The 27,921-nt window shown below is 43.3% G+C and overlaps 5 protein-coding genes across 8 annotated transcripts; 3 read left to right on the top strand and 2 right to left on the bottom strand.

Moving 5' to 3' along the window:
- Positions 1-244: 244 nt before the first annotated feature.
- Positions 245-3,163, top strand: LOC100832779 (pentatricopeptide repeat-containing protein At4g16835, mitochondrial). Its single transcript, XM_024462419.1, has one exon. The coding sequence runs from the start codon at positions 427-429 to the stop codon at positions 2,281-2,283; it is 1,857 nt and encodes a 618-aa protein (XP_024318187.1). The 5' UTR covers positions 245-426; the 3' UTR covers positions 2,284-3,163.
- Positions 2,767-8,011, top strand: LOC100832465. Of its 2 annotated transcripts, XM_024462420.1 has the most exons (3): positions 2,767-2,903; positions 3,764-4,553; positions 6,864-8,011. In XM_024462420.1, the coding sequence occupies exon 3, from the start codon at positions 6,976-6,978 to the stop codon at positions 7,750-7,752; it is 777 nt and encodes a 258-aa protein (XP_024318188.1). In that variant the 5' UTR covers positions 2,767-2,903; positions 3,764-4,553; positions 6,864-6,975; the 3' UTR covers positions 7,753-8,011. The 2 variants fall into 2 exon arrangements, with proteins under 2 accessions (XP_024318188.1, XP_003571480.1); XM_003571432.4 differs by lacking the exons at positions 2,767-2,903; positions 3,764-4,553 and adding an exon at positions 6,335-6,366.
- A 618-nt stretch (positions 8,012-8,629) lies between these two features.
- On the top strand, positions 8,630-12,618 carry LOC100832155 (O-methyltransferase MdmC). 3 transcript variants are annotated; one of them, XR_731390.3, is made up of 10 exons: positions 8,630-8,970; positions 9,096-9,149; positions 9,397-9,480; positions 9,958-10,083; positions 10,694-10,761; positions 10,855-10,924; positions 11,086-11,151; positions 11,239-11,316; positions 11,841-12,066; positions 12,160-12,618. XR_731390.3 is itself a non-coding variant. In XM_003571431.4 (9 exons), exons 1-9 carry the CDS (start codon positions 8,674-8,676, stop codon positions 11,898-11,900), a joined length of 903 nt encoding a protein of 300 aa, XP_003571479.1. In that variant the 5' UTR covers positions 8,630-8,673; the 3' UTR covers positions 11,901-12,618. The 3 variants fall into 3 exon arrangements, 2 of the variants coding, with proteins under 2 accessions (XP_003571479.1, XP_014755804.1); XM_003571431.4 differs by having other exon boundaries at positions 11,841-12,618; XM_014900318.2 differs by lacking the exon at positions 9,397-9,480 and having other exon boundaries at positions 11,841-12,618.
- A 237-nt stretch (positions 12,619-12,855) lies between these two features.
- On the bottom strand, positions 12,856-17,904 carry LOC100844793 (monocopper oxidase-like protein SKU5). The gene is made up of 9 exons (XM_003573443.3): positions 17,559-17,904; positions 16,693-16,802; positions 15,594-15,864; positions 15,238-15,376; positions 14,422-14,791; positions 13,820-14,185; positions 13,641-13,719; positions 13,312-13,511; positions 12,856-13,224 (listed from the first exon to the last, which is right to left on the bottom strand). The coding sequence occupies exons 1-9, from the start codon at positions 17,703-17,705 to the stop codon at positions 13,113-13,115; spliced, it is 1,794 nt and encodes a 597-aa protein (XP_003573491.1). The 5' UTR covers positions 17,706-17,904; the 3' UTR covers positions 12,856-13,112.
- Positions 17,905-19,907: 2,003 nt separating this feature from the next.
- On the bottom strand, positions 19,908-25,278 carry LOC100844483 (transaldolase). The gene is made up of 13 exons (XM_003573442.4): positions 24,982-25,278; positions 24,748-24,865; positions 24,556-24,634; positions 24,378-24,453; positions 24,211-24,294; positions 24,026-24,130; positions 22,993-23,073; positions 22,845-22,909; positions 21,981-22,050; positions 21,829-21,906; positions 21,206-21,303; positions 20,984-21,119; positions 19,908-20,367 (listed from the first exon to the last, which is right to left on the bottom strand). Exons 1-13 carry the CDS (start codon positions 25,132-25,134, stop codon positions 20,221-20,223), a joined length of 1,290 nt encoding a protein of 429 aa, XP_003573490.2. The 5' UTR covers positions 25,135-25,278; the 3' UTR covers positions 19,908-20,220.
- Positions 25,279-27,921: the final 2,643 nt, after the last annotated feature.

The raw sequence follows: 27,921 nt of genomic DNA, 5'->3' as shown, positions 1-27,921 counted from the left end.
TGTGGTTTTCTTTATACCAGGATGGAAAAATACAATCGAGTTGTCAAGGACACGTTGATTCTACGTCCAGAGCTTAATTATATCATTATATGACCGGCTAATTATATTTCGTCAGTTAATGGTACGGAGGGAATAGCAGAGTAGATCTGTACGGAGTATTTTTCTAACCAAGACACGAAAGCAGTATTTCACCAAAAATCACGTAAATGGCGAGTGATACACTGCTACACAAGGCCAGCACGACTGACCAGTGGGGCCCGCCGGGAGTTGCTCTATGGTCTATGTATGGATGCTGGTCCGTCGAGAAGAGGACCGTCGGCGGCGGCTGAGGCGGCGCTACGAAAGCCGGTCGTCGCCCCCGCCACCTCGCGCGTTCCGTAGCCCATGCCATGCTAGCGAGCAAATCTCTACCCGAGGGCTACACACATGATGCCGCGCCATCTTCGTCTGGGCGTTGGCGCCCGCTCCCTCGCCACGGCGGCCATCCGGCGCGGGGACCTCGCCGGCGCGGCGGAGCCCGAGGCCGTTGCGTCCACGACGCCCCAGCGCAAGACCACAGCCGACTACAACCGCCTCCTCGCGGGCTACGCGAGGGCGGCGCGCCCCGGCGGCCGGCGCGACCGCCTCCTCGCGGACGCGCGCCACCTGTTCGACCGAATCCCGCGCCCGGACGCCGTCTCCTACAACACGCTCCTCTCCTGCCACTTCGCCGCCGGCGACGTCCGCGGCGCGCGGGACCTCTTCGCCGCGATGCCGGCCACGGCCAGGAACGTCACGTCCTGGAACACCATGCTGTCCGGGCTGTCAAGGAGCGGCGCGGTGGGGGAGGCCAGGGCTGTGTTCCTGGCGATGCCCGCAAGGAACTCCATCTCTTGGAACGCCATGGTTTCCTGTTTCGCTCATGCGGGGGACATGTGCGCGGCGGAGGAGTGCTTCGAGGACGCGCCGGACAAGGAGAACGCGGTTCTCTGGACCGCGATGGTCTCCGGGTACATGGATTCCGGCCATGTGGAGAAGGCGATGCAGTTCTTTGAGGCGATGCCCGTGAGGAGCTTGGTATCGTGGAATGCGGTGGTTGCTGGATACGTGAAGAATTCACGCGCGGAGGACGCCTTGTGGGTGTTCAAGACAATGGTCAGGGATGCCGATGTGCGGCCAAATGAGTCAACGTTAAGCAGTGTGCTACTTGGATGCAGCAACTTGTCCGCACTAGGATTTGGGAGGCAGGTACATCAGTGGTGCACGAAGTTGCCGTTGAGTAGGAGAGTAACTGCGGGGACGTCGCTTGTGAGCATGTACTGCAAGTGCGGGGACTTGGATGGCGCATGCAAGCTATTCAGTGAGATGCGCATACGGGATGTGATTGCATGGAATGCAATGATTTCTGGCTATGCTCACCATGGAGATGGGCGGGAAGCTATTGAGCTGTTTGAAAAGATGAAGAGCCAAGGAGTTGAGCCTAACTGGATCACTTTTGTGGCAGTATTGACAGCTTGTATCCATACTGGAATGTGTGATTTTGGAATGCAATGTTTTGAGAGAATGCAGGAAGTCTATGGAATTGAGGCCCGGGTTGATCATTACTCTTGCATGGTGGATCTTCTCTGCCGAGCCGGTTCGCTTGAAAGAGCCGTGAGCCTGATTCGCTCAATGCCCTTTCAGCCACATCCTTCTGCCTATGGCACCCTATTGAATGCTTCTAGAGTTTATAAGAACATGGAATTTGCTGAGTTCGCTGCTGGAAAGCTGATCGAACAGAACCCACAGAATGCAGGGGCCTATGTACAGTTGGCAAATATTTATGCCGTAGCAAATCAGTGGGCTGATGTGTCTAGAGTAAGAAGGTGGATGAAGGATAATGCAGTAGTCAAAACACCTGGATATAGCTGGGTTGAGATAAACGGTGTGATTCATGTGTTCAGATCAAATGACAGATTACATCCTCAGCTTAGTCTGATTCATGAAAGATTGTGCCAGTTAGAGGAGAGGATGAAGGCAATGGGTTATGTTCCAGATCTTGATTTTGCACTGCATGATGTAGATGAGAGTCTGAAGGTGCAAATGCTAATGAGGCATAGTGAGAAGCTTGCTATTGCTTTTGGTCTGCTTAGTACTGCTCCTGGGATAACCTTGAGGATTTTCAAGAATCTCAGGGTTTGTGGAGACTGTCACACTGCTGCCAAGCTCATCTCCAAGATTGAGGATCGAGAAATCATCCTGAGAGATACAACACGTTTCCATCACTTTAGAAGCGGGCATTGTTCTTGTGGGGATTACTGGTGAAGAACGTTGATAACAAGTTTAGATGTAAACTGGCATTTTTTTAGGAATGCAATAGTATTTGATTGCTTACAAGGATAGCGGTTGGTGCATTGGATTTGTGAAGTATTCTCATACTGGATAGAAACATTTTGTTAGAGCAAGCACGCAGCTGGAAAGCAAATGGTGCCAAGACAACAGCTGAAGGATTTTGCTCCTGGAGCATCTGAAGGGCCCTATTTGGCATCATTTCTTGATGGTGACCACAATCAAGAAGGATGATCTACTCTCAAACATATATATAGATGGCAAATTCTCCCGGACGGCCTAAATTAATTCTGGGGTACTGTAGATGCAATTGATTGTGCATCCTCTATCTTGCTTTCGAACATCATTCCAACAACTCATATATGAACATAATGAAAACTTGTGGCATTGAAGGATCAGCTCAGTATCAGACAGCGACTACATTGCTGCTGAAGTGCTGGATGTCATATCACCATGTACAGTCTTAGTTGGAATTTCGTGGTCCCTGAGCTCTGGAACAATGAGGGGATAGACGAGCCAGCTTTCACAAAGCCATAAATTGCTGTGGAATCTGCAGCAGGGAACTATTATATGATTTGCATTGTGCTGGAACAAAGGTTAGCCTTGTAATCTTGTTCTGCCTGTTGCATCAAGTAAAAAATTCGATGGGTTTACCCCTAGTCTGCATGCATGTATCTCTTCTTGGAAGATTGGGTGATTGGAGAAGCCCAAGAGTTATTTTTATCCATGATCCATATTTTGTTGCATGAACTGTAATTTAGTCCTGCAGTTGCTTGAGGCTTGTGTATCTCATCTCCTAAGAATGTCTGGATATTTATATCCTGTTAATCATCAATTAAATTCCATGTTTCAGCAACCAATAATCTCTTTCCCTTAAAGAGAGAACTACCTCTAGTTCTTTTCTGTTGAGTGCAACATCAACTTTCATATGCATATTCACGGATTCACCTCTACCTTCACATTTTCATTTCCCCTTATGGAAGTACAACCTTTTGTGCAGAGCATCCATCCTTGCACAAAGCACGGTGATGCTCTCTTCGCCCTCAAGTCCGTGAGCTGATTGTTTTCCTCTGAATTCACTTGTTTTCACCCCAACCTGATTGTATGCCGTATCTAATTGCTCATGTTCTCAAAGGAATCGAATTGGGAGTGGAAAATTCTTGATTTTGTAAAATGTGATTTCTTCAAATATATTTTATGCCTTGTCTTTTAAAAAAAATTATACCGTGTTCAGATGTTGAAGGAAATAAATTGCAGTCGAAATTGTGCCTTGATCAACGACCAATTAAGAAAGCTATGCCCATAGCTTGTTTTTGCTGCTCGGCTTCTCTAGGCTGCAGTTTTTCAAGATCTGAAATATTCTACTATTTGTCTGCGTACCGTCTCTCCACAGTTAACATTGCAGAACCTTTCATTTGTGCTTATTAATCATATCAACTCCTTACTCATCGCGCAGGAGAAATGGTTAACCGCTTGGTTTTTGTGCCATGGTCCAAAGTCACAATCGGAACTACTTATGACGATAATAAGTTCGATTTGTGATCAATGGCTACTTCACCCCAAATCTAGCAAAGGTGTGCTCAATGGCTATTGTGCTGTGTAGTAAGAAAATCGTACTCAAAATATCATACGTGAAGGAGTGCTCAGTCACAATTAAATGAGAATAGAGTGTGGAAGATGTTGACAGGGCCGGCCCTGAGGGGGGGCAGGGGTGGCGGCCGCCCAGGGCCCCACCCCAGGTACGGTTCTTCTACAGCAGGCAGTCGGCATCAGGCCTGACCGGCATAATCTGCTCTATGTAATAGTGTTGCTGCTGATAAAAAAGAAAAGGCCGGCCCAGTCCATAGATAGGAGGCAGGCAGCAGCCCCGCGCGGGATAATAGGAGATCAAGCGACGCCAGTCATGCACGACGAGGTGCCGCAAGTGCCGGATGGACTGGAGAAGAAAAAGGAAAGAAAAAACAACTAGTTCCATCGCAGAAATTAGCCTGACCGCCTGCCAAATAATCAATACGCCTGCTTGTGACTGTGGCATCGGCTGATTGAAGCTTCTCAAAATTGAAATTATTTAAAAATTATTTGCGGTCAACAATGTGTCAAGAAAAGTTAGATGACAACATTATGCATCGAGCAGAAAGAAAGGTTAGATGACAACATTATTCATCGAGCAGAAATTATTGGACGAGGCAGACATTGACCCCCTCGTAACTGACTTTTCATCGAGAAATGTTAGAAGAAATTTTAAGGTAATATGCATAAATTATTTAATACGTGTACTACTTTTGGATGCATTTAAGTGTTAGTGACAATATATATTCTATATGTATATTCACTATTATTGTATGATGCCTACATTAAGACAATTGAGTTTAAGTTTCGCCCCGGACCCTCAAAATCTCAGGACCGGCCCTGGATGTTGATTGCCCTTTTCAACCTTGGTAAGAGTGACAGGTAAAACTTATAAGTTATTTTTACATTAGGAGGTGATTAGCGATTGACAAGCATCAAATCCATTTTATTGTATTCACCAAGAGGAGTGTCTGGTAGTACTCTAGGTTATGCAGATGTCAGATTATAAGACCTGGGTAGGCGCTAGAGGTCTGGATTAACAACTTTGAGGTGGTACGCTTTGCTGTCATTTGTTAATTAGTTAACCGGTATGAGAGTATTTAAGGGTGTGTTTGGTTTCAGAACGGGGTGGAATGAAATGGAACCGTTACATTCCTACACGAATGGAATGGATGGAATGATTTCGTCACAGTGTTTGGTTGGAAAAAAGTAGAACGATGGTGAACTTTGTTTGGTTTATGAAATATGAAGAATGGAACGGTTCTTCCTCCTCGGCTCGCCACACCGCTAGCCGCATCCTCGCGCAAATTCTTCTCCATCGCCTCACGACGGCGTCGACGCAGCCATCCCTGCCACGGCCGCAGACCTGTGGGCTGAGGTCCAACTCCGCAACCTCCCTTCCTCGTCTCCAGCACCGGCAGAGCGAGCGACAGGTCGCCGAGGCAGCGCTCTGGACGGACAAGGCGCGGGCTGGTGGCGGCTGCGGCGTTGCAGGCCGGCGACCTGTAGCGGTGCCTCGCGTTCGCGGAGTCAAAGCCGGTGCGCGCCCAGGCAGCGCTCTGAACGAACAAGGCGCGGGCCGCGGACCGCCGCAGCGCAAGGATGATTCGGCCGCCGTGCGGTCATCGTCCGGTGCGGAGGACGACGCATCTTGCGGCGGGAAGGAGCCCAAATCGCGGAGGAGAAAGTCCAAGCATCGGCGGCCATGCAAGTCCGGCCTCTTCCGCCCGCCCCGTCGCTTCGCCTCGCAGCGCCGCCGGGACCCGTACGAGAGAGAGAAAGAGATTGAGACGAGAGAAGAGAGAAAGACAGAGAAAAGAATAAAGGGAAGGCGGGCCCACGTATTCCAGATAGAACGAAGTGGTTCCTCGGATTCGGAGGAATGGCTTGGTTATGCATCTGCAGGAAATATGCTCTTTCTGGGAACCACTTGGTTCCATTCCAAGTTGCTCTATTCTGCAAACCAAACACTATGATCATCTTTATTTCTGGAACCGTTCCATTACGTTCTACTTCGGGACACCATCCAAACCCTACCTAAAGGTATGTTCCTGATGTATCAGGCATGGAGTATGTACCATGTATAGGTGGGCAATGGCAACCAGCCAAATACAAGTCCACAGGCAAAGCAGACATGTACTACTAGTATTTTTAGTACGCACTTCAGATCTTTGTACACACTAACGAATCTTCACCTAGCATCACGGACCAAATTGATATTTTAAGGGAGGATCCTTGTGAAAGAGAAAACAAAGTTAATTTACAAAGTGTGCATTTGACTTTTGATGCATATACCACTATAGATTGATAGCAGCAGATCTGTTTAAAAGTGCTGATGGGTCATCAAAAGTGCTCGTACTGTGTTTCGCACCTTCTAATACATTGTCAGTTGGTAAATTACCAGGGCTGATTCCCACAGTAGTGTTAGATCCCCATGTTATTTAGCTCTTCTCCCTAGGTTCAAAACAAATCGGAAGGGGTGACCAATTGGTACTTGTCTTTTACATCATTTTTTAGGAAACAAATATTTCTATAAAGACGATCTCGATTTTGAGTAACTGCACATTTCTTAAAGTGCGTGCAACTGTAGGTTTAGAAGTATGCATTTGGGCCACAATTCATCCAACTTCAAACTGCACATTTCTTAAAGCGCGTGCAACTGTAGGTTTAGAAATATGCATTTGGGCCACAATTCATCCACTTCAAACTTTTTTAATGACTACTGTAGCACTTACTTTGTCAAATTGTAGAAAAAACATCATTATATACAACACTAAACTAGAATCATTACTCACTATAACAAGGGAGTATTAGAAAAACATGGGTAAAATTACGATCTAACGAAAAATATTGTGGTAGTTATAGTTTTTTAATATACTAATAGTTATATTCATATCGTACAATTGGATTACGAGTAAAATAAAAACCTATAAAATTGTGAATTTATTAAAATAATCGTAGCTGATACTACTCGTATTTATACACAGGCCACTTGTTTCTAGCCAACACTCCTCCGTACTCTTCTAGCAGCAACTAGCCCACACATCATCGACTACAGTAATCAAGACCGCCGGCAGAGTGCTGCTGTAGCTGGGAGGGATGACGAGCAAGTCGGAAGCGCTGGACTACGTGCTGGTGCCGCTGGGGCTGGCGGTGATGGCTGGGTACCACCTGTGGCTCCTCCTCCGCATCCGGCGCCGCCCAGCCACCACCGTCATCGGCATCAACGCCATCAACCGCCGCATCTGGGTCCGCCACATCATGGAGGACGCCTCTGGGAAGAACGGCGTGCTGGCGGTGCAGACGATGCGCAACGCCATCATGGCCTCCTCCGTGCTCGCCACCGTCGCCATCACCCTCAGCTCCCTCGTCGCCGCCCTCATGGCCAGCGGCGCCGCCCACGGCCTCTTCTCCAGAAGGGACGACGTCGGCGACGGGAACAGCAATATCATCGTCTTGGGCGCGACGGGGGAGGTGGCGCTGTCGGCCAAGTTCCTCGCCATCCTTATCTGCTTCCTCGTTGCCTTCCTCCTCAATGTGCAGTCCATCCGGTACTACAGCCACACCGGCACGCTCATCAACGTGCCGCTCCGGGCGCACCGCCGCCCAGGCCTCGCCGTCGACTACGTCACCGGCACGCTCAACCGTGGCAGCTACTTCTGGTCGCTGGGGGTCAGGGCGTTCTACTTCTCCTGCCCGGTCTTCCTCTGGCTCTTCGGGCCCATCCCCATGTTCGCCGCCTGCGTTGCCATGGTCTGCACACTCTACTTCCTCGACGTCTACAAGGAGTGGGAGGAGGAGGAGAGCGACGGCTGCGGCGGTGGAGACGAAGAAACCAAGGCGGACACCGCGACCGCCACCGCCACCGCCGTCTGAATCGGAGAACCCTGGCCTGTGGGCGTTCTGGATTCAACTTCTCGTTGAATTTAGATCTATCAGTAGCGCGTCGTCGTAGCTAGAAATAATGTTTGGTTCCAACGCTTGTTTGTGCGAAAACAGTCAGATGTTTTTGCCGTCTATCTGTTCGTCAGAAGGTTTCGTTAACGTCGCTTTCTCTTAAATGTACTTGTTATAAGTAGCTGCTGTTTTGTCCTTGAGCAAAACAGTCAGATGTTTTTTTACCGTTTGGGTCTGTCTATTTTGAGCCGCTGTTTCTTCCTTCAGCGGAAATAACCTCAGTTTCTTGGGATCTTGAATGTTTTGACCTGTGCATGCGTGCAACCGTACCTAGGATCGTGTGCCCTACTTACCTATACATAGACGTAGTGCCAGAGCACCGCATAATAACAACAAGTCAAACTCCGCACGTGCCTAGCCCTATTGGCGTGGTTTGTATTTGTAGTTTAAGTTTATCTAGTGCATGCATTGTCTTATCTTCCTGTAGCCTGTAGGTAGTAAGATTATGTTCACAACAAGCAGGTTCGTAGAATACTTTGTCTCGAACAGTTTTTATATCGAATGCGTTTGAATAGATTCAGCACGAAACCGCAAAATCGATGGGCGATGTTGGGTCTGGTCTGAATGATGGTACGAACAAGAATTGAAATCCAAGTTGGGTTATTTTCGGTTATTCGGGCCAATTCTGGGCCGGAACACTGATCGGGCCTGACGCTGCTGCCTTCTAGGCCCAGCCCATTCTTCCCAGCGCGCAAGAAATCCGAAACGTGGGCCGGCCCCGCTTCCTAAGAAACAGCGGCTCAAAATAGACAGACCCAAACGTACAAATAGCACATCTACAAAAAATAAACAAATAGCCAATCCGCCTCGCTCGTCAGCGTTTCGTCTCTCGGAATTGCGATGCATCGATTCGCCGTGGTCTCCTCGTCCGCCACCCTTCTCCTCCCTCCGGCGGCTCTCGGCCTCGGCGCCAGCGCCACCCCGGCCCTAACCCTGGCCTCCACCGCCGCTCCACTCCGCCGCTGCGGCTCGCCGCCATGCCTCGCCCGCCTACGCAGAAGCAGCATGTGCTCCTCCTCCTCCTCGGCGGCGGCTACTACGGCCGCGGCGGTAGAGGAGGCGCGGCGCGGGCGGAAGCAGCTTGGAATGGACCCGCCGCTCTACGACTACCTCCTCGCCAACGTCCGCGAGCACCCCGTACGTGCGCCCCCCTCCCTCCCTACTTTCCCTTCCGGCCAAATTTGCCGCGGATCAGTTCGGTGAGGCTCTGACCCCCACCACGTGTTATCTGTTTATCCCACCCCTGGGTGGTCGATGGTTAGGTTCTCCGGGACCTCCGGGAAGAGACGGCGTCCATGAGAGGCAGCCAGATGCAGGTACATATATAAACAGAGCATACTGCTGCAATATTAGCATGTATGAACTGAAATTCGCTTGCTGTAATTAGGATATTCATATACCGAGAGTGCGTGCCATGCGTCTCTAATTCTAGCACCACAACCACCTGAATTGCATTGCATTGCATCCACAAGGGTTTATTGGTGTGACACCTATATCCACCTGCACTGCATATCATGATGTACAATGATAAGACACTTTCAACCGGTTGCTTTGTCTTGGTAGGTTTCTCCCGCTCAGGCTCAGCTTCTCGCGATGCTTGTGCAAATTCTTGGGGCACAGCAATGTATTGAAGTCGGCGTCTACACTGTATGTGAACTGAGTGTTCAGCAATTTAGATTACTCCTCAGCATTCAGCAAGTAGTCACTTATCAGTACTTGAAATCAAAGCATGCCATGATGATGTTATACTGATCGCTGATGTGTCATCCGAGCACACCAAATGTACTTGCAAACAGTAACTTGTATACATGAGTGGGTTAACAAATTATTGTCATCATATTTGGTATCAGTCAATTTTATCTGAAAATAATGTGACAATAGACTCTGCATCCCAAAAACATATTCATAATAAGCCTTGAAATGGTATTTGGGGAATGGTGAAGGCTGAACCTTGCATATGTTTTCCTTCCTAGAAGCAGTATTTTGATAATAGTGCCATGGATAATGTATTGTGTATGTCAACTTAATAATCAGACCTTGTGAAGGAAATACTTTTGTGCAAATGGAACAAAATCGTTTGAATTCAACTGACCTTATCTTTGCATTGCTTTGATATTATCACAGGGATATTCGTCATTAGCTGTCGCACTAGCACTCCCTGAATCAGGTCGTTTGGTTGCTTGTGAAAGGGACGAAAGATGTCTAGAAGTTGCCAAGAGGTACTATCAGTGTGCTGGTGTTGCACATAAGGTGATTATTTTCATCCTCTTGCTTGATGTGATCAGTTGACTGTAACCAATTAGGCACAACATTGTCTATATTTGTAGTTTACTTCTTGATCCTTAGGTAGAAACTTACAATTATCTGCACGCGATGTTTCAGTATGTTGCCGAACTTGCTTTTGGTGTAATGTTGAACTTTCATTTTCCCTTTCACATATTTCTCCTTATGTCTTACTTATTTTACATCTGTGTCCTTGGATTTATTTTAACCTGTAGTTATGTACTGACTTATGTAGCACACTAGTTTATGAAATTAGGAATGCCGGTATCTAAGACATGACGTTCATTCTGTTCAGAATCTAATCAGTGTATTATTAACCATAAATTATTACTCCCTCTGATCCATAATAAGTGTTTTGGATTTAGTACGAACTACGAAGGTGTACTAACTTTGTACTAAATCCAAGACGCCTATTATGGATCGGAGGGAGTACCTCTTTAATGATTGTTTGGGAGAATCTCTTTAATATTTCTAAAGACTTCAAACTGAAACAGTCTTTTTGAAACCCCTGGAGTGTATAGCGTACTAATATGCAAGGACCAATCTTTCTATCCTCACCTTTCTAAAAGTTTCCTAGGTTGATGTCAAGCATGCTTTAGCTGTGGATTCCCTGAGGTCATTAATTGACTGTGGTGAAGCTTCCAGGTATGATAATTTTGGTATGGTATAGTCCATCATCATATTGGTTGACCTGTTACATGTTCTAACAAACCATTCATTTTATTTTTATTTTTCTAGCTATGATTTTGCATTCGTTGATGCGGACAAGAGAATGTATGAGGAATACTTTGAACTTCTACTTAAGCTAGTAAGATTTGAAACACTTTTATTATATATCATGCATGTGTCTTTCGGTTTACGTTCCGCAGTGTTCTCTCGTCATATTGTGGATGATTCTCCACCATTGGCACAACTTTTATCTATGATTTCCATACACAGTGATGAGCATTGTATTTTGTTATGTTTTAGGTAAGAGTTGGCGGTTTAATTGTAATGGACAATGTCCTTTGGTACGGAAGAGTTGCTGATCCCCTAGTAGGTTCCCTTCTTTCCACTTTGAGTTTTGACATGATTAAGATGCTGCAGGGTAGACAAGATTAGACAATGTTTTTTTTTCCTTAGGTGAATGACGCAAAGACTATCAGTATAAGGGACTTCAATAAGAAACTTTTTGAGGATAAACGTGTCAATATCAGCATGGTATCTTCTCTCTCTACCTCTCATATTCTTTGTCTACCATGTAGTTATTACATATCTGTTTGATCCGTGACTACTTTTAAAATGTCGATTGTGAAGCCTTAGAGTTTTTTCTTATTTCTGCACTTTATTATGTTGTTTAGAGCAAGTAAGGAGCACCAACCATGATGTGTAGTAGTGGTGCATTGCTAGCACGGTACATGACAAACTCCTAAAATTTGCCTAATATTGCGTCACATTGAAACCACGGTCATATATTTTTATAACTAATATATTGACCTTAGGATTTAGTTCGAATTTGAATTGAATCCCAAATATTTGCAAAGAAACCCCTTCATTTGATATGCTTATAACATGTCCAATATATCACTCGTTAATTTGTTTGACTGTTTCAAAATTTCATTTGATATGCTTATAACATGTCCAATATATCATATCCCATGTTCTTTTCATGTGTTATTTGTTCAGCCCAACTATAAATACTTAATGAACAATCGTATTGTGTTATATAATCGAGGGATTTGCAGGTGCCAATTGGTGATGGGATGACAATTTGTCGAAAGCTACAAGATACTTGTACTTCATAGATGTTGTAAACTTCCCCTTACCAAGGTCTGGCTTCCGGTAAAGAAAACAGGTCGTGCTCTCGAAGATCAAACTGCTTTTAGGCAATCAGGTAAAAAGGTGAAAGCTTGGTTGCAGTTGGAGTGTTGGACCATCCTCAAGAGTACTAATCATCATGTAGGCATGGAGGTAATATAAGCTTCCTCAGATCGTCTATCGCCATATCGAGGAAGAAAAACATTGACACATCTGTTTTTCTCAACTTAACTCAACCCTGGAAAGGTGGAGCCGATTGTGCCACTCAGGAGCTAAGAACACAGCACAAAACAGACTGCTTTCGTGTTGAGGCACAATGAATTTTGACAGTTCTTTCCGCTGTTGCATCGAGTTCTTCCGAAAGTGGGTGGATGAATTGGTAACACATGTAAGATGTAGGGAAATCTTGCGTCGTTTCAGGACGATGATGCTGAACTCGTCGGGTTTTGGTAATTTTCTTAGTCCAAGGATTGTCACCAATGTTCAGACGAGCTATTCTAGCTATTGGACCAAATATGGTTTCTGTATATTAGTGATAAAAAGCTATTCAGGTCGATCTCATATAGACTCAAAGTGCAACATACTATTACTTCTTTTTTTACTGTTTTGTTGTTTAATCTGTTCGGTGGTTTGTATTTAGATTTCAGATGCAACTCGAACCGTCTCTCTTTATCGTAAATCGATCAATGTGAATCAGGATAGTCAGGCTATTGTAGTTATGTAAGTTGCTATTATTGTACTGTTTGTGAAAAATGAATTCCTTCTGTTGGATGCTACTTGCATGTGCTTCATGCCCAAAACATTCAGTACACATTCAAGTTGTTTGTAAGTAAGAAACAATCATGCCAGTACATTAAGCCTTCTTGCATGATATTCACAATCACAAGTCAATCAATCATTCATGCCAGTGTACTACCATCCCGTAGCAAAGAACACACGACCTGAAGTGACAAGCCCAATATAAAGAGAAGTAACAACATCAACAGCATTTTCATTTCCAAGTGTCAAATTTTTGGTCTTTGCGCAAATGGCTTCTCAAGATGTTCTTTGCTCAGAGAGCTTAGAGTCACCATCAGAATCTGTAGGGAAAACTAGAACTTTTTCCTGTTACGATCTGTATATGGTTGACATCCGCATGTAATATTTCCTATCGATCCCCACAATTCCTAACTAACATGTCCTCAGAAAATTTCACATATTTAACTGAAAATCACAGCTGCGACAATCAGTGACACGGTTGCGAGAAGCCTGGCACTCCATCGAGCTGTGGCATGAGCCGATGAATTGCTTCTTGCCTGGTGTACCTGCGGCCTGAAAAGTTTTCACGTTGAGAGGTTAGAAATTGTAGCTCAAGAGAAGGATTCAAAGGAGAACAGAGGTGTTCAGCTCAGAACATACTTTTGCAAGTCTTTCAGCAGACCACAGTAAAGAATGTTCTCTGGAGCGATCATTTCGGTGATGTTATAGCCCAGTGGATCAGCAACTTTCACATAGACCTCCTGTCCATTGTACCAGTTATCCAGCTTCTCGGCACGGAGATTCCAGATGCCTACATTATCGAGAGAGACCAGAACTGCAGTCCACCCTCCAGGAAAGACCTGTTGTTGACATTGGTACACAAAAGAGTTAGAATTATTTAAGCATTGTTCAGAATGTACAGGAGTGCATCTGTGTTCAGAAGTATATGGCCTCGACGCATGATCAGATGATCTTTCTCAAGTGTGTACCTGAGTTGTACTGCGAGAGATGGCATCCCACTTGTTGTACGCTCCCCTGCTGTTTGGCGTCCACTCGCCATAATCCATCCTGAAATTAACAACATTGTAGTGCCACCACATGAGTAACTGGCTGGTTTCAAGATTGCATATCATAAAACTGAAGATTTTGTTTGTTCATTGTCGCATACCCGACGACAAAGAATGAATAACCATCCAGATGGTAGGTCTGAACATCAGTTTCATTGTTCTGGAAGACGATCTCGAGGAAGCCCTTGTAAGAAGCATTCAGCACAAACGAAGCCCTCAATGGTGGTGCATTGCTTGGCGTTGTGGGGAAGTCAGTTTTGTAGACCCCGGTCAGGTTGTGGAGATCAGCAAGTCTCAGTGGAGTCTCAGGAGGGGAGTACGAAACTCTATTAATCGTCCTTCGACGCTTCCCATCGATGCGCAAGGGCGACTCATTTTTTAGGACGAAGGTCTGCGTGATATTGATCGAACTGTAGTGGAATGATCCCTGCGGGTTCGGACGGGCAGCACCTGAACTCCCATTCATTCTGGAAGAAAAATAGCAAGGACTCATGATGGAGAACAAGTTTTGAAAAGTTAAAAAGGAATCTTTATGAATAAATTATACTCCTGCTTGTGAAAAACAAATACAAAATATACAGCAATGACAGTATCTCATAGAAGCTAAATGTAGCTCTTAGTTTAATGATATGGCAACTCTAAAGATAATTATATGTTAAGAGCACAATAATATAACTCTGTTGGTAATGCCATCAGGACTGACCTGATAGACCTTGCCTGGTTCACGGAGTAGTACTTGTCATAGAAATCATTTGGAGCAGCAGGGAGGGGGCCAGAAGCGCTGCTTTTGGAGTTTGAGTACTGCAGTATGGCTACACCATTCACATCATGCCAGCGAGGCTCGCTGCCCACAAACCTTGGACTGGCCACGATGTGGTAGTCCGTGCTCGCATTTTGGTCCATGGTCACCAAGAAAGAGTATGACTGTCCCACATGGATGTCGAGGTTGGTGTAATTCTGCTGATTAGTGTAGGTTCCTTCAGCCTCCACGAGAAGCATGTTGTGGTTCTGGATTCTGAAGTTGAGGCTGGTTGAGGTGCCGACATTGTGAACACGGAACCGATATGTTTTGCCTGTTTCGTGGATTGGGATTTTGGAGCATTATACTTCATATGACAAACAGTTTGGAAGCATTGCAGCTATGCTGATAAGTTTGATGGGAAAAATGATAACTGATCATGAAGATGTATATGTAAACAATCTTTGACACTGATATCTAAGTGCAGCAAAAGAAAAAATCCTGCTCCTGATACTTCAAATTGCACCATGGAATGCAAGAAATCTGACCTTTGCAGATGCCTAATTTAGAAAATGCTGTTGCACAATGCGAAGTCATGAAGTATGATAATTTACAGCTCACAGTTATATTCATTACACAGGAATTTTAAATCTCTGTTAACTACAACTTGATAAGTAGCTTAAACAGGAATTTATAGCAATGTGCAGAATATGAGAATGAGGCACATATACAGCTGCAAATTTTAAGGAGTTTTTTTTTCTATGATCAATAACAGGTTACCTGGCTCAACTCCGACAATTTCATATTGAAGGCCTTCTGGAACCAGTGTGGTATCATATCTGTAAGGTCCCTTTCCATTGATCAGAATCCCATCAGGTATCCCAAGATCCTTGCCATCATCTAGCATGTCTCTCAATTCCTACATGGGACAGAGGATAATTCTCACATTTCAAGAAAAGACAAAAAATTCTAGCAGATATGAGAACGGTTTATCTTAAAAAATTGTTCTTGTGCCAGAAGTTTAAGAAGTACATAGTATCAGAGATCAAGAAATAAAAAATTGTTCTCTCAGACCATCTATGAAACACTGACTGTAACTGCACCGCAACCAGACACAAGAGAAATCTGAAGCTTACAATGTGGCTCTTGGTGTACCAATCTCCAATGAACAAGGTGATGTCGCCATCGGGCTGACCAAAGGGGACCGGCACGACGGGGCGGTTGTTGATGGTGATGGGGCCATACCCACCTGCGGCACGCTGGAGGCCGAGTGAAGGGAAGTAGAAGAAGCTGCCGATCTGGTCCTTGAGCTGGAACTGGTAGGTCCAGTTCCAGCCGGCAGGGATAGGGCAGTTGGTGCCGGCGACGCCGTCCTGCCATGAGTTCATCCTCATCTGGATGCCATCCCTGTCATGTAGGAGGAGAGCACCCCCTTCTTACTTCACTTGAGAGAAAAATTAGCGCCAACGGCAGCTTGTGCAAGGATGCAAATTTTAAATGGTGGAATATGCAGAAAGAGCCCTCCATAAGCAAAATTTTACTATGTTCTCAGTTATGACTAAGAATTCCCAATGTTCTTTTGTTGTAATTGATTTACAAAGTAGATATATGTTCGAAAAAAGAAGGTAAGTTAATGAGACAGACTGTAAGTATAATGATACAGATTATTGGGTGCAGATCTAATTCAAGAAGAAATACGTTTGAAAAAAGATGCATTTTCTGTAGTGTATATAAAGTTATAAACCATAGAGAATACAGACTGTAAGTATAATGATGACTGCAAAAATAAATGTACAAGGTAATTGATGCGGATAATTATGCAGATGAGCTGAGGAAATCCAAATCAATGGGGGGGAATCACAATGATGTGCACAGATGGTTATGGCATGGCATCATCAAATATAATTAAACCCATAATGCACCAAATGCAAAAGCCATTTGCATCACACCATCCCTAATAAGAGTTAATTTGTTGTAAATCGCATGCATGATGCAGAGGCCAGAGAAAAATCTTTCCATTCTCTAACAAGAATGCCTAATAAGAAGGGCAAATGGCACCGCAGAAATACTAGTACATCTAAGGATCCATCAGAAAACAAAACCTCCATAACTGTAGCTACACATTTCAACCATTGATTCACAAGATCAGAGAATTCTATGGTAAAAACGCATACATTTATTGGTATGCATGGGCTAAATTAAAGTATTTTGGTATGTAAATATCTTAGCACCAACCAGGTGAGGAGGAGGGGCTCATCCAGGTTGTTTTGGACGTTCACTCTCACGTTCAAGTTGGTCGTCACGTTCAGGAGTGGGCCAGGAAACTGGTTGTTGATCGCAATCACCTGAGAAAATCAAATAATCAATTAATTAATCATCCACTAATTTTGCTTCCTGAAAATTTCACCTCATACAGCAAAAAACTTGGTAGATCATAACAAGTCAATTATTCACGCAAAATTGTTTTTACTTGGAATGACAAAAAATGGGTAAATAAACTTGATGTGCACAATATGGGACGTCCATATAGTAAGTATATATGTTGCAAATTTCTTTGTGAAACACGATTTGTTTTTTCTCTGGATAAAATGCTCCCAAATACTTTAGAAAAAATCTTTCCTCAAAAAAAAACTTTAGAAAAAACCCTCAAGAGATCCAACCCTCGAAAGATCGACCAATAAAACAACGCAAAAAAGATCAGTAGACAAGAAAAATGCAACAACAAAAAAAACGCAACCTAGCAGATTTAAGGCCGTTACGGTGCCATTAAAAATCATTAAGACAACAAAATCAACCCTGATAAAAAAGATCAGTACAAAAGTAATCGTTAAGACAAACCAAAAAACGATCCACGCTGCAAGACGAACCGATCGAAGCTGCCACGACGAGATCGTGCGTTCGGAATTAACCGCACACGTTAGAACAAGAAAAAAAGGGAAGGGGAATAATTCAAAAAAAAAACTCGGTAAAAGTGTCTCTTTTTTTGGCCGGAATTTCAAGAGCTCGCCGGACCCGAAACCTGCGGGGGAGTAGAAACCGCAAAAGGACATCATGTCCGTAGAAGAAATCGAAGAACACGAACAGAGAGAGTGAGTAAAAACCTTCTGCGAGACGCCGAGCGGCGCCACCGTCATGTAGCCGACCTCCCACCGCACCTCCTGCGTGGCGCCGCCGGCCGCCGCCGCGGACGCCGACGCCACCACGAGCGCCGCCGCCACCAAGACGGCCGCCGCGACCGCCGCCGCCATCTAGCCCCCTCTCCGGCCCGCAACCACCAACGCCCTCGATCTCCCCTGTACTCTCTCTCGTTCGTACGACGTCTGAATGCGCGGCGCAGGTGGGGTTTTGGTTTCTTGTTTCTTCCGGGCGTGGGTTTTGTGTGAGAGGAGCAAAAGAGAAAAGGAAGAGCAGCGGCAGCCTTCCTTCCTTTCTTTCTTTTCTGTAGGGAGGAGGGTCCGATTTCCATCAGAAGGAATTAATGAATAGGGAAGAAATAATTAGAAATGGAAGTTTTTGATGCGCTTTAAATGCATTTCCAAAGAAACGAGAATGTGATATGCACGTTTTTTATTAGTTGCAGCCAAGAAAGAATGTGTTTTCGGCCGTCTGATCGGGTAGCAACGGCGGATTATATTGGTGAGGATGGTAATTTAAACCTATTCGTCGAGGCATGAATAATGAGGTCCCGTGTTCCTATTTAACATATAGAAAGTTTTAAATTTTTACTACAGTAACCTGAGATAAATATGGGTTATTCATTTTCTTTGATTTAAGGGTCTAAATCAAATGATACTCCTTAATACTTCAATATATGTACATATGGAATGCCATCTTAGCAAAAGGAAGTAACAGGAGTAGCTAAAATCGTAAACTATTAACGAAAATGGGTTGGTGTGTAAGTTCATCAAACTTAGTTACAATCAAGTCCTGGCTTGAGTTGCTTGTCTGGCCTTGACTCACACGTGAAAAGTTTGCCCTTATCTAAGAGTATTTCGTTTGGACGCAACAGAGTATTGGGTACCGTAAAAAATACTTGAGAAAAGATGCAATATTACATGTATTTCAATGCAACCGTTTCAAGATGTTCGCACGGGACATTCAAAAAGCATGGGAGGTGTGATAGCAGTAGGCCATGCGATGGAGGAGTGTGTAACCTATTCTTATATCTTATACCACCAATGATGTTTAAGGTTTCAATAATAACACTAAGTAACATTACGAAACGTGCATCCACATGTAGAAAGTCAAAGGTCGTTCCCTTCTTTTTTGAAAATAAATATTCATACTTTCTACTATTTATCTTATTTGATCCTTATTTTCATCATTTTATCCTAATTTCATATTTTCAACGATGGAGTATTGTTTTTTTGGACTAGTCATGCTCACTGTACGAATTTTACCACAAGATAATTGCGGACTCTAGTTCATTTAGAGGGCTAAACTTCTATTCGAGACTTTACGAGCAGGATCCAGATTCCGGAGTGGGTTACTTTCATTTAGCGAGAGCTGAATCACAATACCAATCTATTTCCTCCGTTTCATAGTTCTTGTCTCAAATTTGCCTAAAAATGGATGTATCTATTCCTAAAAAGTGTCTAGATACATGTAAGATTTCGACAAGAATTATGGAACGTAGGAGTACTACGTAACAAACTTTAAGAAGATTGACTCGAAATAAAAACAGGACAATATATCTAGAAAATGATTAAGTACGGAGTATAATATAGAGGTCGCTTCAGCGTCGGAAAATACGTAAATTGAGAAGAAGAAAAATAAACTTGTAAGGAAACGAGAAGAATTCCATGCATGTTGGATGTTCCGTTGAATCCTGGATCAGTTCATCCACCGCATCGGCGTGAGCCACCCACCGGCCGGTAACCATGTTCTACACACGATTAATTAATTACGGCCACTAATTAAACTTTAACCTAACTTCAAATTAAGACGGGGCGTTGCATGCATGGCTAGCTTGGACACGCAGAAAGCATGTGATTTTTTTTTTCTTTTTCCTGGGTTCGATGCGTTCGTGTAACTTGGTAGGAATTTGATTTTCTTTTTCGTTGTCTGGTAAACCCGTGGATTCATAAGATCTGGGATTAATTCTATAGGAGTACCATAAAGAGAAGACCAATTATTTTTTGGGGGAAATCCGCCTTTCTTTTTTGAGTGTTTGTGTTTTTTTAGGGGAATTTTGAGTGTTTGTGTGTGACCTGGTGCTTAAAGCTCTAAACAGCTGGGCTCAGCTGGGCCACATTCGATTGGCATAACAGGCTATATGGGCCTTATTTGACCTGCGCATTTTTCATTAGCAAGTCGGAGTGCGAGATTAAAAAACAAGGGGGAAACTTGTGGATTTGGCGGTACAGCAAGTCACAGTTCCATAACAAAACAGCATCAAATTGTCCTAAAAAAACATCTAAAGAAACAAGATTGTTCTGGAAAAAAAAATCTTTGATCTGAACACGCTCTCACTTGTCACCATTTTCCATTCAAAATATGATTTTGGAATACTGTATATAGAAGACATCATCGCAAGTAGATTTTCACAAAATGATCCAGATTGTTGTTCAGATCGGCCCAGCACATTCGAACAGTAAAAACAAACATGTTCTGTATATGGCTCTTGAGATTCGCTAGCTAGAGAACTACAGAAAGGCGAGCCAAGTGTTCTTTGGGGCGAAACCCGGTCTCCGCTATCCTTGGCTGCTGTTATTACTCTTTGTTTGGAAGGAGAAAAGCCTTGTGGTGTGCCAAGGGACGTCTTTAAACATTGGGAGGTGGCCAGATCTTCCCGAAGAGCTCCTCAACACGGCGAGCCTGGTCCGCATATCCCTCTAGCCCAGATGCAAGCAGATCTTCAGCAGCTGGACCCATCGCAGCGGCTAGACTCAGCTGGTCCCACTTAAGAAGCTGCAATCATGATTCATTGAAAGAGTGGATAGTTGCAGCTCCAGAAACACAAATACCAGGCCAGAACCACAAGATAATCAGTTTTTGTTTCCCAGCTCTGTCTTTTTTTAATCATCATCAAGGCTATTGATGATTTTATCGTTGCAGCTCCAGAAACTTCGACAAAGAATCTTTACATTTTTAAGCAGTTTGATGATTTTTTGACTCACGGTTAAACATGTGCAAGCGTTGATGTGACAACTTTTTTTTATTAAACATGTGCAAGCGTCAATGTGACAACTAAAAAGTACCCAACTTCCAGAGTATGTTTTCTTTTGACCGGGATCCAAAGTACGTTTTGCATACAAAAGGTGCAAGTTGTTCTTTTCCCTTTCTTTCAGTTCATCTCTCCTGTATGCTTGTTTTCTCTACTGGTGGAAGTGCACACAGCACATGGCAAGTGCAGATATTATCTACTCGGATACATCATTACTCTGACTATAACTCCTACAGCAAGTAGCTAGGTTGAGGGTTCACAGGGGGCTTTTTTTAGTGCATGGTTGTCAATCAATAATCATCATAAAAAATAAGTTGTCAACTGAAAATTTAGCACAAGTTCGAGCATGAGAGAACGAACCTCCTCTTCACTGAAGTTGTACATCTTGTCAAGAGAAGGAGTAAGCCTCTGGACATAACCATACTTTTCATCAGGATCTGTGACAGATTCGTCCAGAGACTGCAATATCTTGAGAGGCGTGATGATGTAATCAATCCTAAATTGAGAAACATTAGTTCGCTACATGTTAACACCCATGGTTATTGACTCACAGTGTACGAAAGACAAGTGCCAAAGATTTACCCCAGAAGGCTAAATACATCTTGCTTGTTGCGTACAGCAGCGGCCATCAACTTTGTTCTGTACCCATTTTTGTGAATGTAGGCATACACTTTCTTCACCTGCATTACAATTAGGAATTATATGGAATAGCAAAGTAGCACAAAACATAATCTAGTACAAAAATATAGAGAAGGTAAACCGACAGTGTTATTTTCATCATTTAATTGGGCACAAATGAGCTCTTGAATAAGTGAACTGCTGTTCATCCCCAGTTCCCTCATAAATTAATTACTTACCCAATAACATTATTTTAGTTAGTTACAATATAACATGGTAAACCTACCAACACACGACGTGCTAAAAGTTGTTGACGAATGACAATGAGAATCAAATGAACTTTTGAAATAACATCAAATGCTAAAATAAACCAAAGCATAGTTCAAAACTTATTGTTGGCAATTGGGCACAAGAATTTTGATTTTTTTTCTTTCTTTTTTAGCTCTATCCAGACACCAAGCAGAGGACTACTGGAAAACGTAACACGAGGAACAGAAACATTCTAGTCTGTACAGTAAAGCAGCTCTTTCCAGATGTTAGCTTATGTCGGTAGGCTCAAAATAAAATGGTAATGGATGCTAGCTAACCAAGGCAAGCCCAGCATCTTCTCCCTTCCTCAATGCTTCATCTATCTCAGGGTCACCAGAGTGATTCCTTGCCCAGTCCTGTATAATTTATTGTCAGTACAACATCTACATTGTTTAGCACGAGGTCATGAAAATAGACATGTTGAATTTACCCGAATACGTCCCACAAATATTTGTACAACGGATGCACCAGCTTGAGCTGCAGCTGCTGCTTGTGCAAAACTGAAGAAGAATGATTAGCCACAAAAACAAAGACGTGCATGTGGTCTAAGTCACTAGCTACTATCGTAGCAAAAAAAAAATTCACTAGCTACTGGGTCACAGTTTCATAACCTATGGAGAAAAAGATTTCTCTTCGTAATTACCATCTTAAGGAAATTAAAAGACCAAGTCAGTGCACCTGCAATAGTACATGTCCTAAAATAGTAAACTTGTTCTGTCCATGAGCTGTCATGTGGGTCTCCCGTACAACCGCAAGAGGGCCACCAAAGGGGCGCCAACCCTCACGAAGGAATGTTGCAGTGGTTATTGAAAAGGATAAAGACATATATCCTTGTCATGTGGCTCCCCAATTGAGTTTGGTTTTATATCTATTGGTTTAGCAACACTAGATCTCTTTGAGATTCGTTCCAAGTTTGTTTAGCCCTCTTTGATCCAGTTATCCCACAAAGACCTATCATGTAACATGAGCACTTACAGTTACAAGCTAGATTCAACTGACAATCTCTCCTTGTGCTGATACAAAAGCACAGTAGGTACTGATGTTGCCAAATAGGGCCAAAACAAACACATGAAAATAGGCCTTAATCTTGATTAGTCATCTTCAATTTTTTATAAATACTGCCTTGCTTAGTGAATTGAAGACTGTTCTCTTGCCCACTTGGGGGAAAATGAAGAATTATCAGGCACCCAAGCCTTGCAACATTAACAAAATAGAAGGGCATAAAGGCATCCATGGAACTCCCAACAACAAGAAATATGGTTGGAACAAAACGAATCGAGCACACGCAAAGTACCTGTAAACAAAAGTCAAATGTGTTTGCGTTCCTTCAGATTCAAGCAACCTTGAGGCTTCTATGCCCTGATTGTAAACAAGTTGGACGTAAAAAACACAGCAGATATGAACCACACCATACTTCGAGATTAATTTTGATGCTTACTTACTTGCCATGTAGCAGGAATTTTGAATAATAGACGCTCTGACGGGACATCATGTTCATTGTATATCTGCAACAGCTCATGCACCTGAACATAAACGTAACATTTTCATCAAACTGTGACTGAAGACAGAGCGCAGAAGTTTTGCTTTAAGAGTATCTGGCGGCTGCCAGCATTCATGCTCTAGTCAGAAGCATCAGCCAGACAAGGATATGAGTAAGACATATCTTTAAATGTTAAAACTCAGATAGCAAATAACCGACATGCTCTTGGCCTGAAGTTTGGGAACGGCTATTACAGATAAAATGGATATCCAGTTAAAAGGTAACATAATGACTAAAGAATGATTTGTGGAAAGAATAGAAGTGAAGCAGAAGTAGCACTGGTAGTAGTAAGTACAGCATTTGTTGATTTTTAATGACAGAGATAGCGGGCAGATTGAGCATGACAGTGACCAAAAGAATTCAAAGCAGTTGGAAAATAGCAACATAATTGTCAATTATGTCCTCACTGTGAAGAGCGAAAAGTTTAACTCGGGAGATTAGAATACATATTTGCTGCATCTGAAGATATATTTTTTCAATTAATGTCTAGCTTTTTTTGCAGGGGAATTAATGTCTAGCTAGTGGGAAAAAGATAGACATCCGAATTCATGTACTCCGTATCATTTATTTCCAGCATCATCTCATCATCTGATAACAATTCCACTGTCAAGTGAAATATCAAGATTAAGTTGTGGTTGCTCTGTTCCGTACAAGTTATAGAGGTATAGCCCATCAGAACGAAACAAATCATTTATTTTGTGAAAAATTAAAAATTCACTTTTCAACCTTGATCACTAAGCTAACGTGTCACTTACTAATAATTATTTGAGCCTAGTAATGTGATGAAAATAAGCTATGATGGAGAAGTGTTTTGCAAGTTGAAAATAAATTGATATGTCAATAACACAAGTTCAAGTGAATTTTTTACAAGTCGATCATGCATTTTAGTTGAGCAAGATCCAGCAGGAACAACAAAAAGGGAAAGAAGCTCATACCCTCTGAATAATTCCTTGGGTGTCATAAGCCAACCGAGAATCAATTTCCGTCGAAACCCGCCCAGGGACTTGATGAGCCAGCTCAGCTCCAACGTTCCCCAGTGCCTGCCAAATTCCTTGTCAGTTCAGCTCCTCAGATGAGCACAGCAGGTGATACTGAAATTACCGGAAGGAAGTATGCAAACCTTGGTGAGGAAACAGGACATCCGGTCCCCGGAGTTCTCCATAGTGTTGCATTCGCCATCTGCCAACGCGGTATCTATGGCACTCTACAACAAAACACAGCCCGGGCACCAATGATGTCAACTATTCCAGTGAAAGATTCGGTCAACATTTCAAAGTATCTCCTCACCTTGAACTTGGTATCCGGGAGGCCCGCGATCCCAAGCAGCAGCGAGGAGCTCACCGTGGCAGCCGTTGGGGCAAACCTGCAACCAGTCAGTAGTACAGCGTATATCAGCTTCCATCAACCAGATAGAATCATTTAACAGAAGCACAGAAACAGGAACATAGAGAGAAATAGCAGTTACTTCTCGAAATCATCGAACACCACGGTGTCAGGCACGATCTCGCTGAAGCTGGACACCACATCGAGCTCGGTCACCACCTCTGCAACCAACAACCCACGAGGAAGCAGCGCCGAATCAAGATTCAAGGTCAAACACACGCACACATGATGAGAAAGCCAGGAGGGCGAGAGGGAAACAGGGAAAAGCCAGTACGGTCCACAGGGGAAGAGGGCACGTTGCCGGCGGCGGCCCGCGCCGCCAGTACGGGCCTCCGGAGGCTGGAAGCCACGGGCCTGGCCGAGCTAGCTGGCGAGCTCCACCTGCCGCCGACCTGGAGCACGAGAGCAATCAAGAGCGGGCGAGAGTGAGCCCCGTGAATTAAAGGGCCAAATCGGGCAAATGGGAGGTCGTCGGAAGGAGGGCGGAGCGGGGAGAGAGGGAATGTACCTGGCGGGAGGAAGGGAGGAAGGAGGACGAGGCGGGCGCGGAAACGGAGAGCGCCATGGGATGGATGCGAGCTGGGATCGGAGGAGGTTTGGGAGCAGCGCTGGAGAAGAAGAAGAAGAGAAGGCAATCACAGACAGGATCGCCGAGTCGCATTAATTAAGCTAAGCTAATCACATTGTTTGTGACGTGACCATTTTGCCCTCGGATGAACTAGTAATTAATCGCTCCTCTCCTGCTAGCTTCCTCTTGGCCTCTTGGGGTAGTTTGGTAACTCTCCTGGATTTGTTTAGCATTGGAGCTCCATTTCCTCCAATGCCGTCATGCCTAGGGGTCTTCGATACCATCGAGGAGAGTGGATGGCTTCGGAATTTGGATATGGATCTTCTCGTTTTCTCGTCTCTATCCATCTCTGCTAGTCTAGTCTGCTGCTGACGTGTTCTTGGATTTTGGATAATTGCTTCAGCTTTTTTTTTTCCTCCTACTGCCGTCTTGTTTGGATGCATGGTCAAATTCGGGGTGATCTGGCTGATATATCAATGTTAGGTTTTTGTTTCATTACAGCATTTGAAATCCATCGGATGTATGTTCTTACCGATTACCGCGAAGTTTCATGAATAGTAATTCTTGTGTTTTTAAATATAAAATGTTTTAGCCATGTCTCAAGTCAGAATTCTAAATTTTGTATCAAATCTGTTGTGATATATATCTTCATAGTTGAAATATTTATTTGATCAATTTTTAAAACTTTGAGGTAGGACAAAACTAGAACATCTTATATTTAAAAACCGATGCGATTGTAAAAAAAAATTACTCCCTCCGTCCAACAAAGGATGTTAAACTTTGACTAAATTTAAGTGCATCTATATACTAAGTTATGTCTAAATACATCCAATTTTGACAAACTTGAAACATCTTTTGTTGGACGGAGAAAGTAGCATAAAATTGTATATTTAAATGTGTTTGTCCGTGTGATGTGTCAAATGAACTGAGGAGGCTCTTTTGATTTAAGGTGCACACATCTTGAGACTTGAACGCACCACTTCATCAAGACAGTACTTCCTCTGATTCATAATAAATGTCTCGGATTTAGGACAGCTTTGTATCAAGTTAGTACAAAATTTGAGACACTTGTTATGAATCGGATGGAGTAGTATTCACCTGCCATTCTCATGCTTTGAAATCCGTAATTGACCGCTAGCGCTAAAGCTTCAAATCAAAGCCAGCCAACTTAGACGATTCAAGTTTTTTCCCCAATGTATCTCTCTATCTCTGTCATCAAGAAAAAGAACAAGTTTGATACTCCTTCCGTCCAACAAAACATGTTCCAACTTTGACTAAATTTGAATGCATCTATACACTAAATCATGTCTAAATATATTCAAATTTTGACATCTTTTGTTGGACGGAGAAAGTATATACGGCTGCAACTTGTAGGTCTCGTGGCGAATGTTTATTTGATCTTCATTTTTTTTTATGGTAGAGTGTCGTTGTTTTTCTTTGAGGACGCAGAGTGCCGCTTCAGTACGACAATAATGGACTAATGGGAGGTACTCGAAAGGAAACAAAAACAAAAAATCAAATTTGCAAATGGGCTCGAATATTAAGGGCTTGAAGTTGGCCTTCTTTTTTATTGTTCAAGTCCTCATGTATCTGGTGCATTTTACGTCGGCTAGGACATAAGAAACAAAAAGTTCTAGGTTTATCCTAAGTCAAACTTTTTCAAGTTTGATCAACTTTCTAGAAAACATTATTAAGATCTACAATATCAATGAGTATAGCATGAAAAAAAATATTGTCAGATTTAATAAAATAATTTACAGCCCTAGATGTAAGTAGATTCATCTATAAACATGGTGAAATTTGATAAAGTTTGAGTCAAGACAAAGTTAAAACTTCTCATATTTAGGAAAATAGTGTTATTCGGGATGACTTCTATATATAAGTTTTGGAATCGGAGTGTTTAAGCACACCTCCTTCCTTCTGACCGACCCTAATTCTGCACTATTTGTTAAAGCCTCAACATGACTAATACTTGCACATTTACCTCAAGGCGAAGTATCCGGTGAAAACCACTTCTACGGTGAAAACTGTGAAAACTCCACGGAAAAAAGTCCAAAAATTCTAAAAAAAAATCACATATGTTAGAAAAGTGATGTTTTATATATGTAAAATTTCAAGTCCAAACTCAATTTCGTTTGATAGCAGCGAAAAAGACAAATTCTGCATGATAGTGGTTTTTCAGAATTTGACACTATTCATTATAAATTTTTCTTTTTAATTTCTCCCAAATGCTTTCGATTTTGACCTTGAAATTTTGCAGGTTTGTAAAACATCACAGTCACATATGTGATTTTTTTTGAGAATTTTTTGAAATTTTTTCGATGGAGTTTTTACAGTTTGCACCGTAGAGATGGTTTTCACCGGATACTTCGCCAACATGATAAATGTAATGCCATGTAACTACGAAATAATCGTATCCAGCTATTTTGAATGGAGCACGCCACAAGAAAGGGAAAGGAAAAAGAATGGAGAGGAAATTGCATGCCAGATCCTCAAACTTGGCGGGCATGTTCAGTTTCATCCATTAACTTGCAAACTTTGAAAATGAGATCTTAAACTTGGCAAATTGGTTTATTCTAGTCCAAATCAACGAATTCATGATTAATTCGGCTACGCTGGCAACTAACGTAGACATGGCTGGCATAAGGGGTCTTTTTTGCAAATTTTTAGGCGATGGAGTATTCCGTTTAACCCCATGAGGAGTTAGGTCTCGTACCCGGTCCACAAAGCCAAATCCTTCAAAGTCTTGAACCGATGGTTCAGAAGCGCCGCCAGCTGCTTCGTCGTATACCAGTCAACACCACTGCCCCCATCGCCTCCCCCGTTCCCTTGGCCGCCACCGATCGCAAGAACGTCGCCGATGTAGGGTCGAAGTGGGTT

This window comes from Brachypodium distachyon, chromosome 3 (assembly GCF_000005505.3).
Source record: "Brachypodium distachyon strain Bd21 chromosome 3, Brachypodium_distachyon_v3.0, whole genome shotgun sequence".
In the NCBI taxonomy this organism is placed as follows: domain Eukaryota; kingdom Viridiplantae; phylum Streptophyta; class Magnoliopsida; order Poales; family Poaceae; genus Brachypodium; species Brachypodium distachyon.
This window is presented reverse-complemented; position numbering and strand designations above follow the sequence as displayed.